The 12,359-nt window shown below is 53.0% G+C and overlaps 1 protein-coding gene across 1 annotated transcript in view; it reads left to right on the top strand.

The window, feature by feature from the left end:
* Positions 1 to 8,860: 8,860 nt before the first annotated feature.
* Positions 8,861 to 12,359, top strand: part of RASSF5 (Ras association domain family member 5) — a gene marked incomplete at its 5' end in the record, with an annotated part of 71,079 nt that continues 67,580 nt past the window's right edge. The window contains one exon of the mRNA XM_082658778.1: positions 8,861 to 9,323. Coding sequence (XP_082514904.1) covers positions 8,861 to 9,323 — 463 coding nt within the window. The remainder of the gene's footprint in view (positions 9,324 to 12,359) is intronic.

Below are 12,359 nucleotides of genomic sequence, written 5' to 3'. Positions count from 1 at the left end.
CTGGGCGGCTCCGCCTGCGTTAAGTTCAGGCTGACACTCACGGCTCTTCGATGGCCCTGCAGGGAAGTCCCACAGTGGACTTCCCCTGGCAGCTAGGCTGCTTCTGGACCCCACATGCTTGGTGGAGCTCAGCAAAGGAGCCAGGGGATCCCTGAACTCCAAGTGCAGATTGGCTCTATGATCTCACGAGCAAAGCCCAGCAGGGGACATACTTGAAAGCTTCAATTTGTTCCTATGCTGCAGAGCCACTGACATGGGTGACCCCACCCCCCCCCAATAGTTCTGCAGAGCTTCTGATGCCATCTCAGTAGGGAGCAAGGAACTGGACCAAGGCCCATGACCTTGTCCAGTTCCTCCAGAACCTTATAAGGTCCTCACGTGTCTGACGACCTCTGTTCTCTGTAGTGATTCCTAACATGACACTTAAAATGAAGAGCCCGTTCAGCTGCTCAGATGTGAACCGGGCACCTGCAGTGTGCCAGGGACCGGGCGAGGGGCTAGAACTACGTGGGTGACTAGGGTGCCATGCCTGCCGCGGAGGAGCTTACCTCGATGGGGAAAGGCCCTTCAGTATCATCGGAGCGTTCAGAGACAGGAGTGCACAGCTCAGGTGTGGGGCTGCGCCACCACCCTCACAGGGGAGGGTGCTCAGGGCGCCGGGAGGGGGTCGGGGAGGACTTGGGGAGCAGGCTACTCCAGAGTGGGGTCTTGGCAGATAAGCAGGGTTACCTAGCAGAGAAGGTACGGAAGGCACCCCTGGCAGTGGGAACACCACCAGCCCAGGCATGGTAAGAACCACAAGCGTGTGTGTCACTGGAGAACAGGTTGAAGTGGGAAGCGGTCGTTGGGAAAAGGGAGGGGCCAGACCCAAGAGCTCCTTGTGGGCCACACGCAGGACCCTGGGCGTTACCTCAGGGAATCACAGAAACGGGTTTTAGGTGAAGTCCAACTGGTATTTTAAAGATAGAACTCTTGGGTGCCCGTGTGGAGGGTGGATTGAAACCCCATGCCTCAGGTCCTCATTTGTAAAATGGAGATGATATCTTTCAAAGTTATGGGTAGGGACAGATTCTGTACTTCCACAAGGGGCCTGAAACACCACGTGGGTTCTCTGCACACCCTCCCAGCCCCACCGCCCAGGGCTGAGGCCACCATGCAGGGTGGGTGGAGAAACAGGAGCCCTTGTCTCAGAAAGGCTCAGTCGGTGGCTCAGATCAGTCACAAACATCTGGGAAGAGTCCACGCAGCATTCAGATTCACGGTGCGCATGCTCTAAAAAACGGGCCGGCTCCGTTTAAAGGGGCCCAACTGGAAGGAAGCAGGGGCACGTCGGGCTCCCCGGGGGGCTCTGGAGGGGCTGGTGCCTCTTTCCGTGCCCTGGAGCCTCAGGGCGATAGTTTTTGCATCTCTCTCAGAATCTACGCAGTTCCTTCCCCCTCCTTTTTTTGAAATTAAATTATTTATTTATTTATTTCTGGGCTGCGTTGGGTCTTCGTTGCTGCACACGGGCTTTCTCTAGTTGTGGTGAGCGGGGGCTACTCTTCATTGCTGTGCACAGGCTTCTCATTGTGGTGGCTTCTCTTGTTGAGGAGCACGGGCTCTAGGTGCGTGGGCTTCAGTAGTTGCAGCACACGGGTTCAGTAGTTGTGGCACGTGGACCCTAGAGCACGCAGGCTTCAGTAGTTGTGGCACACAGGCTCAGTAGTTGTGGTGCATGGGCTTAGTTGCTCTGTGGCATGTGGGATCTTCCCGGCCCAGGGATCGAACCCATGTCCCCTGCATTGGCAGGTGGATTCTTAACCACTGCGCCACCAGGGAAGTCCCTACGCAGTTTCCTCTTTACAGACAAGCATTCTGGTTCAAAACCCAGATTCTGTGACCCCCCCCCCACCTCTTGATTTCAATTGGTACGGGTGTGGCCCAGGAACCGGCATCATTGATGAGTTTCCCCAGTGATTCTTCCACAAGCTAAAGTTCAAGGATACTGAGGCAGAGTTTTCCGTGTCCAGCAGAGGACATGTGAATACCCAGTATAGACCTGTGGGCAGTGGGTGGTACACTGAACCAGGCGCCACCCCCCAACCTGACAACTGAGGACAGGGAAGCCAGTCTAAGGGATAGCGACGTGCCCTCCCTCCTCCTGGGCCCACAATTTGCTTTCTGGGGCCTCCTCACTGCAGCAGGGGCAGCCCCAGAGGATCGCCACAGCTGGTCATCAGGGATTCACTTCCAAACTGCTTCAGTGATTTTGTAAAGGGTGGAATTCCTGGCTTCTTTTTCCTTCATCTCACAAAAAACTCCATAATCAGGCAACCCCGATGGGAGGGGCTAAGGAATGGGCTAGTGTGACCTGAAATAGCTTCAGTTTATTCTCCTTGGAAGCTCAGAATTCCAGGAGCCACTTGAAGCAGTCGATCCTTTCCCTGCACGCTTCACGAGAGAGAAAAAGAGAAAGAAGAAGGGAGTGAGAAGAGCTGCGAGTGAGGAAAGGAGAGAGGGTAGGAGGGAAGGATGGAGAGGAAGGGAGAGATAGAGGGATGGAGAGGGAAAGACAATGGGAGGGGAGGGGGAGCAGAGATAAGAGGAACAAGACAGAGGCCCAGAAGAGAGACAGGCGTATTGTGTGCATGCACTCACACATGCTTCTAGTGGGAGGTCGTCCAGGCCACTCTGCTCGCACTGGTCTGTCACTGCTCTGGTCCATGGCCGCCTGCCACAGCACTGGCTTAGTGCTGGAACGTCCGTGGCTATGGCTTGGAGCCTCCCCTCTGGCTGAGGGCAAAAGCTGCTGACAAATCTGCCTGGAATATCTGAGTTTTTCCAACACAGAAAGAAGAAACATACACACACAAACCAGTCTTATCATATGCCTGGCAGAGTAGCTGGGGATGGGAAAATTCCATAATTGAAATGCAGATGGAGGACACCACTAAACTGCTGGACAACAAGCCCCACCCCACCCCCCTTCATGGTGACACCGTTCCAGCAGCCCTTATGTCCCTGATCACATTCCCACCCTGGTTTGCCCTCTTGTCCCCAGGCACTGTCAAGGACCTAGATGATCCCCACAAGAGCACTGGTGTTGGGTGACACACAACTCAACCCTCTGAAAGGAGAGATGGTACCCTACCAGCCCTCACCCTTAGCCAGTTACTAGCACGTGAAGACAGGAAATCCCCCTGCAGTGACCAGCAACTTTGGAGGATGTGCATGAGTCTTAAATGGAGCTCCCAACACCACCCCACTTCTACCCAGCCCCCTCAGGGCTTTGAGTGCCTTCTATTCTTCCTGAACCAGACAATTCCTTCATCTCCCCCTCCGTGGGTACAGAAGCCATAGCTTGAGGGATATTAAGAGATAAATTCTGTATTAGGTACAGGTTGGGAGCCTCCAGGTTTCACTGCACTAAACATTTGATGAGCACCTCTTATTTGCCCTGCACAGTGGGATCAGAAAGACTGACGAGACCTAAGTGAGGGAAGAAAAATGTACAAACTACATTTGTACAAAATGTGAATCCTGTTAGGACGATGTGGATGCTAAAGGCACAAGCAACTTGCTGTGGGATCTTGGGAGAAAGAGCCGTGAATTAGGTCTGAGTGACTGTGGGAAGGCTCTGTGGAGGGCCTGGTATTTGGACCAGACTTTGAAAGTTGGACAAGATTTCAATAGAGAGAGGAAAACGGGGAAAGATGTTGCTGGTTCTTCAAACAGCACCTACAAAGTGACATCAGAGATTTTAAACACTGCTGTTTTTACCACACCCGCTGGGCAGTGCAAAGGCAAAATCACAGATTGCAGTCCAGACTGTGACAACTTTGGGGGCCAGTCACATGCCTTCTCTGAGCGTCAGTTTTCTCATCTGTAAAACGGGAATGCTGACCACTTCACAGAGTTGCCGTGAAGATGAGGTCATTCAAGCCGAGAGTACCTGCCACACAGTAGGTACTCAATGTGTGCTCCTAGAGTAAATATGTATAACACATGGCAGGTGGCAAACATTTTAATTCCCTGACAATGTTTTGTCACAGCCCCGGCTCACAGTCTAGCAATGGAAGGTATTACTGACTTTCTGGGGGGGCTGAGCTCTATATGCCAAAGCTGCCCAGGCGGGAAAGGAAGCTGCTCAAAGAGCTGTCATCCTGTAGCTAACAAGAGTAAGAGCGTTTTTCTTCGAATGTCTACGAAGGGGCTCACACAATCCCACTACCCACTGCCTTGGTCCCGTTTCCAAAGCGTGGTCTGTGAGTCACATTCATCAAACTCACAGAAAATACAGGCCAATATCCAGGCTTACAGAATCAGTCTCTGGAGGGAGGGTCTGGGAATACATATTTGGAACGAACTCATATTCACAAAGTTTGGGAGAGTCTGGGGTGTGCTGTGCCTGCTGTTCCTTCATCCTGGGCCACCCTTGCTCAGATAGACAAAGGGCTGACTCCACTCAGGTCTGTGTTTAAATGTCTGCTCCTCAGAGAGGTCCTTCCTGACACCCCCCCCCCCAATCCAATACAGTAGCCCCTGTTGCTTTCTATCCCTCACTGTACTTTGTCATCACAGTGTGCATGACCTGAGGCTCTATTGCACTTAGGTTGGGATGTTTATTACCTGGCTCTCCCACTAAACGTAAGCTTCAGGAGCATGGCTACTTCACTGTTGCATCTTTAGTGCCTAGAACAGCACCTGAGATATAGCGGATATTAGGTAATTACCTGTTAAATGAATGATTGCTCTGTGCCCTTAAAGACTGCAGAGAATGGTGCTGTTCGTCAAATATTTCCAGCTCTTTCCCCATTCTGAGCACATGGAAAGAATGCACTTCCTGCTCCCCTTGTGGAGGGTGGGTTATAGAACTAGTTCTGGCCAATGAGTTGCGAGCAAAAGTGACTGGAGCTTTTCCATGCTGGTTGGTGTAGGAGCCTCTGGGCTCTCTCGGTTTTCCTCTGGCTTGGTGATGGGCAACATTCAACGTGGTAGCTGCTCGATCAGCCTGGGTCCCTGCGTGAGTCTGATGAACAGAATCTCCCTACCAACAGGCAAAGGACATGTAACGTGAGTGAGAAAGAAGTCTCTGGTTTACAGGCACTGGGACTTGAGGTTGTTTATTACTGCAGCGTAACCTAACCTGTCCTGACAGGTCCATTGATCCCATGCAGATAGTCGTGCTGTCAGAATCACTGGGAGGTCCCTAAATTCCTTGGGGATTTCAAGCAACTTCAAGTGCCTCAAAGCCAAACAAACCCAGAAACTTCCCCTTTAGATCAGGCCACATTCTGTCCTCCCCTTTTCCTTCCTACTGGGAAGCTCCCTGGGGGTGAAGGGACAGCCTTGAAACAACTCACCCAATGAGGGACCCGACAGCCTCTGGAACCACCTCTGAAGTGACCTCACACACTGACCACACACTCAAACTCACTGTCACCATCCTTCCCTTTGGTCAAAAATAAAAACAACACACCCACTCTTCTGGGAGTGAGTCACAAACAGAAAACAAATCAATGGTTCTGAGCCAAGAGGATCTGCTAACAAGGGGGAAAAACTCCCAGTGGAGGTATCTTAGCAGACGCTGTGGTCTCACCCCCGTGGCCTGCATGACCAAAGACCAATCCAAACAATTTTGAAGTTCAGCCATCAGACATTATTACCCCAGGTCCTAACCCTACAATAAGACCGGAGTTTATTTAGTACTTCTTCCCTGATGAAGGAGGAATGGTGTGTGTGTGTGTGTGTGTGTGTGTGTGTGTGTTGTGGGAGAGGATGCTTTTTTGGGGAAGAAGTAGACTGGGCTGGGAAAGATGACATCAGAAGAGGCAAGTTCCAAGCAGAGAGCCTCCTGCTGGGGTTCAGAAAAGGCAGCTGCCTCTCCGACCTCAATTGCTTGGCTCAGGGAGATGAACCTTAAGATAAACTTGATAAACTTTTTGGATTGGTTACATGGAGTTATGTTATCTCCATTCCCATCCCAGAAGCCAAATGTAGGGCTCTGGCCCTGCTCGATCTCCTCCCCTCTGCAGTGCTGACAGCAGCTCGTATTACTCCTCCAAATCAGGGCTGGAGCAGGAAAACAAAACCAGAGCATTTTTCTGTACAGCTCAGGCAACTGGGAAAAGGGGTTAATGCCTGATTATTCCAGATGGTCCTCAGTTTCCCAGGGCCAGAGGAGACACTCATCCCATGAGCCTCCCTCTCCTGGGAATCTGGGCTGAGCTGCCCAAACTCATGCTTGGGGAAGGGGGATACAGGACAGAGATGGAGATTGTTGGCAATTTCACAAATGGCATTTCAAAACTGGCCTTCCCGTGATGCACTCTTTGCCAGGTCCCTTCTTCTTGCCACACCAAGCTGTCACCAGAGCACAAGCTTGGTCCACACCCTGGACCTCACCCAGCCCACTGCTCTCCCAAAGTTGGAGGGAGTGATCTCTGAACAAGTCTCAAGCCTGTGAAGATGGATGGATAACAGAGGGTGGATACAAGCAAATATTTATACGCGATACAGGTTTCTGCAACAAAAGTGCTCGCAGAAGAAGTGGGAGAGATGGGAAAAAGAGACCACAAAGGCGAACTGTGCTTTCCTCTTTCAACGTTCAGCAGAAAGCATTGTAGAATAACACCCCATTGGGTTTTTTCTCGGTTGTGTCCCACTGAACTTCAGCTGCTCTGTGGAGCAAAGAGCAGAGAAGCCCATTGTCTTATCACCAGTAGTGGGGTCCTTGGACCAGCAGCATCAACACTGCCTGGGAACTTGTTAAAAATGGAAAATCTCAAACTATTATATAGAGAATGGATAAACAACAAGGTCCCATTGTATAGCACAGGGAACTATACTCAACATCTTGTAATAACCATAATGGAAAAGAAAAAAATGCAAAATCTCAAACCTCAGCTCCAGACAAACTGACTCAGAAACTCAGGGGTTGGAGCCCAGTAATCTGTGATTTAACAAGCCCTCCAGGTAATTGTGATGCATGGCAGCTTTCGAAAACCACCGATGTAGAGAAAGCAAGGGAGACAGGGGAGAGGAGAAGCGGAGGGGGAGAGCAGAGGGCGTGGCTCTGGCTCACACTCCCCCATCTCAACTCCTTCTGCTTCTTAGCACTGTGCTATTGGCTCCTGGGGGTCATTCTTCTCAAGTACCCAGAAGCCACCTCATGAGGTGAGAAGCTCCAGCCTCTGGTGAGACCCAGGGGACCAGAGGATTCCATGATTGTCACCACCATGAGGGAGAAGCCATGGGCCAAAGCAAGTTTGGAATTCCCTGACCACTGGACTCTTGACATTTTAGGAATTACCTAAAAATTACCTCCAAGGGGAAATCGAAAAGCAAAAGCGAAGATTCCCCTAGGAGACACTAGGGGGAGACCCATCTCTGGTCTGGGAAGTGGAGGGAGCAACTCAGGTCTAGAATTTAGGCTGCGTATTTCCAAAGTGGATTTGCTGGTGACTTCTTGCTAAATCAACCAAACTGAACCCCAAGTTTTGAGAGGACAGTCAGTGATCACTGAGTCAGAGTGGTGGAACCGGAGAGGATGGGAAAAGCATCTACCTGTCTCCCCACTCCCAGACCAATTTACAGCTAAGGAAACTGTAGAAGCTAGAGCGGGTCCAGGGTCATACAGTGGGTCTGACGGGACACACAGGTTCAAAGATCCAGCGGTCCCGTTTCCCCATCTATGAGAGACGGTCAGGACGGGTTACGCAATGCGTGGGACCCAGTGCTAAAAGAAAATGCTGGCCTTTTGTTCAAAAATTATTAAGGCTTTCAAGGCGGTAACAGTAGAGCATTAAACTCGAGAGGAGTGGGGAGGTTATGAAGCTTCCATATCCAGGTTACCCTGGATCTGGAACTGATGGGGATCGCTCTTTGGGCCCCACAGGTGAGCTGTCCATACCGGATACAAAATAAGGCTTTTGCGGTCGGGGGTGGTGATGGTGGATGTATTTCCACAGTAATGACTAGAACAGCTATGGGGAGAGGCGGGTTTGACTTAGGAAGAAAAGCTCTCCCAACCCAGGCGCGCTGGAGCGTTCTCACAATCTAGGACCCAGGACAACTATAACTCCAGTCTTCCGGGAAAGGACTATCCTACCCGACAGGGCTGCTGAGAGAGGGGAAATCCAGAGTGAAATTGGCGCGGGGACAGCCTTGCGCGTCGCGGAGGCGGCTTCTCGCCATCAGCGTGGCAAGCGTTCCCCGCCGCGCGTTCCTCCGCGCCAACGGGACTCTGAGCTGCTGCGGGCCCGCGAGCCGGAGCTGGGCATCCCCTACCCACACCTGGCTCTGCGCGCAAGGGGACGGTGAACGGCGGAGAGGGGAACAGCAGGGGAACAAATCCCTCCGGTCGGCGTGAAAACCGGGAGGGTGGCGGGCGGACACTGAGCCGGTGGAAATCTTTCTAGACCCCATCCTCAGCTAGCTCCTAAAGCCTTCCCTTCGGCCCGCTCCCTCCCCTGGGCGTGTTGGGGTGCGGGTTGCGGGGGATCTGGTGTTGGGGGAAATGATGAGAGAGGGAAGGAGGCAGGGCTGAAGGCAGGCGACCCCCAACAGAATGCCTCTGCTGAGTTGTCCTGTATAGAGCCTTTCCCATACGCAATCCTTCAGCTGCCCCAGCTTCCTGAAGACGCCCCTAAATCCACACTCGCTCAGGCGCCCCCCGCCGCCACCCCGGCCACTTGGTCGGGTCGGTTGTTCCTTCGGGTCTTCCTTCCTGCCTCTCCGAAGTCTCCCCGCCCCCGCCCCGCCCTGCAGGCTGCGGTCCCTTTAAAGGCGCGCTGGTCTGGGGCCTCCCTTCTCTCGAGGTGGACTCGGGAGCAGCGCCGACGCCGAGAGCTGCCGGCGCCGCCGCCGCCGCTAGCCCGGCATGGCCGTGGCGTCCCCGGCCATCGGGCAGCGCCCGTACCGGCTACTCTTGGACCCAGAACCGCCGCGCTATCTACAGAGCCTGAGCGGCCCCAAGCCTCCGCCGCCGCCGCCGCCCCCGGGCCGGCCCTCGCGCCGCTGCGCCCCGGCGCCCCTCTCCACTGCGCCCGGGGCGCACGAGGGACGCTGTGCCAGAAGGGCTGCCCGGGGGGACTTGGAGCCACAGCCTCGGGCTTCCCGACCCGCTCGCCCGCTCCGGCCTGGTCTGCAGCAGAGACTGCGGCGGCGGCCTGGAGCGCCCCGGCCCCGAGACGTGCGGAGCATCTTCGAGCAGCCGCAGGATCCCCGCGTCCCGGCGGAGCGAGGCGAGGGGCACTGCTTCGCCGAACTGGAGCTGCGGAGCGGCTGGGGCTGGTGTGACCTGTGCGGACGAGAGGTGCTGCGTCAGGCGCTGCGCTGCGCTAGTGAGTGTGAGGGCAGGGTAGGGAGGGGCGCAGGGGAAGACCGCAGTCCATGGGCGAGCAACTGCGAGGGGGCTGAGGCAGGCAGAGAGGGGGCACTGCCCTGTCTGGCTCCAGGGGAGACCTCGACTTTAACTGAGGTAGGTAAGTCTTGGAGACGCTCTGCGCCTTAGTCCCCTGCCCCGTATCTTCTAGTGACTGCCTACTGCGCAGGTATGCTTATGAGGTCTTTAACAAATACCTCTTCCCCAGACAGGTGCACGCCTCGCTCCTCCCCAGACACATATGTACACACACACACACACACACACACACACACACACACACACACGTAGGTTGGGGTCGATACCTGAAGCTACAAGGTCATTGCCTAGTCTCCCGTGCACCTTCTTGCTTTTGTTGTAAGTTCTTGTGAGTGGGTTGTAAGGCTGGTATTGAGATGACCATTTGCCCCGTGCTTATTAGGGTAATGGCAGAATGACTTGTGTGTCTGCCTATGGTACAGGCTCATGGTACACGCCTGCCTGTGGTACACCCCTCCTCCAGGGCGACCTGTTGGGTTAGGGAGGAGATCTGGTTAGGCTGTGGATGGAAACAGGCTATGAGGTTGAAAGAGCCTGAGGTGACCCTGGATCTGTGCCCTCTCCTGCCTTCCACCTCTGGCCCCTCAGACCTTTGGACTCTGCTCTGATGTTTGGCTGTGCCCTGCCTCCTCCTCCTAGGTCACTGCTGGAAAATGACCCAACTACCTGCCCTGTCCCTTCCTCCCCAGAGTTCTCAGGCCCCTCCAGCCTCCTCCTGAGCCATACTCTTCTCAAAGCCTTACTAAAACACTGGGCATCCAGTGTATAGATTTTCTGAGCAAATTTGCAGTATTCTTGAGGGTTTATTATTTTTCTCTTCCGACAGTTAGGTGTGTGTATTTCTTTAAGAGATGTCCTCTTCCTACCCCCCCAACCCACCCCACCTCACATTTGCTGTTACCATGTTTGGCAGAGGATATCCATACCCATGTGTTTATACAGATAGTTTAAATATCTGAAGCACAAAGCACAGACAATGGTACAACCTCTAGAAAGCATCCCTGGAAATGGCTTGTGGCTTGCATCTTTCAGCAAAGCCTCTTCCCGCATGACAGCAGCCCCACAGCTTCCACCCAGCTCCAGCATTGTACAGCAGCAACTACATCCATGTCAGGAAAACCCGACCTTGCCTCTCTCTGTGGCCAAGGCTGTGCAGTGTGCCTCCCACTGCAGCTGGCTTCAGGGAAGGCGAGCTCAGACTCTAAGCCAGGGTCGAGTGGAAGAGGACGATGGGAGGGGAAAGTGGTTACTGCTCCCTCCACCACCAGAACTCAGTTCAGGTGCTAATTAAAAAGGAAAGGGCAAAAGATACAGAGGTGTGTGACGCGGGTGGAAGGGCTGCTGTCACTTGGCAAATGTCCCTGACCTTCAGGAGAATCAAATGCAACTTTCCCACAGATGTGTCGGCAGCTTTTGCCCTCTCAAGGGTCCTGGGGTGCTTTACTGCATCCACCAACCCTGTCAACACAGGGAGGGGCAGTATCCTCATTGTAATGGGTTTTAATGTGCCAGAATCCTGGGAGAGCCGCTTCATTGGAATTCTAGTTTGTATGAAGACATTGGGGGAATTCCCTGGCCGTCCAGTGGTCAGGACTCCGAGCTTCCACTGCAGGGGGAACGGGTTTGATTCCTGGTTGGGGAACTAAGATCCCGCATGACGGGCCACGAGGGAAAAAAAAAAAAAAAAGCTTTACAAGCAAGAGCGAAAAAGATATTGGGGGACTATTTGGCCTATAGTTTTATGATTTGGGGGGTGTTGTTGATAATGGTGTCCATGTGTGTGTTTGTATGTGAATATGCCTGATTCTCCGTAATTAAATGAATTTATGCCCACTTCACATTAGATAGTTTCTGGGGGCAGGAAGCACCAGGTGCACGGGCATGTCCTCTGACTTTGTGTGTGACTTGGTGGTCCCCGGCCAGGTGGGTTAATACCAACCAGGGATGTCTGAACACCAGAGAGGGAGCAGAGTTGGAATCAAGGGGCTATAGAGAGGAGCCTCTGTTTGTTGTTATTAATATTTAACTGTGGACCTGTGGCTGGATGGGAACAGTTGGGAAATGTTCTGATGGCTGGCAGGTAGAGACACAGCCCGCCAAGCTCACCAATCATCTTTCTTTCAGTTGAAGTTCTAATTCCATGGTGGGGTTGGTTTGTTTCATCTTTGTTTCAAAAAGCAAGGGTCAAAACCATGACTTTTGAAAGGCAATACTCTGCAGTGCCTAAGCGAACGGCCTGGAACCAGAGACCTAGGTTTGAATCCTGACTCTGCCTCTTGGTCTCTGTGTGACCCTGGGCACTTCTGTGTTCTGCTTCCTTGTTTTAAAAAATGAGGATGATTGGGAATTCCCTGGCGGGCCAGTGGTTAGGACTCTGTGCTTCCACTGCAGGGGAAATGGGTTCGATCCCTGTTTGGGGAACTAAGATCCCACAAGCCTAGCCTCGCTCCCCCCCCACACAAAAAAATAATAATGGGGATGATAACATTACCTTCACGATCGTGTTCATGTGAGAATTAAATGAATTAATGTATGGAAAGGTCTTAGAACAGTGCCTGGCAGAAGGCAATATAAATGTTTAATGCAATATGAGTGTTAGTATCCCCTCTCATCAAGCAGCTGTAAGAGTTTGGGCTCCTGACACTTCTGAGGTTCACCTTTCCACGCAGTGAGTACAGTTTTCCACCGCTACGTGGTTGCTGAGCTGAGTGGGAAAGAAGGTGCCTTGAGCATCCCAGGCAGTGTGGACGCTAATCGTCCTCTAGCAATGCCACTCCTGCCTGCTGTGGCTGACAAGCGTCCTCACAGGGTGCCCATGGCTTAGAGGTCACGAAGACCCAGGCCCCTTGTCCTTGTACCACTTGCCCCCAGCACAGCGCAGTCTCAGTAAGTAGCGGTTGGTGAGGGTGGTTGCCTGTTGTTACCATTAAATCTCCCTGCTCTTGGAAACAAGCAG

Source organism: Grampus griseus (assembly GCF_964374135.1).
Source record: "Grampus griseus genome assembly, chromosome: 1".
NCBI lineage: Eukaryota > Metazoa > Chordata > Mammalia > Artiodactyla > Delphinidae > Grampus > Grampus griseus.
This window is presented reverse-complemented; position numbering and strand designations above follow the sequence as displayed.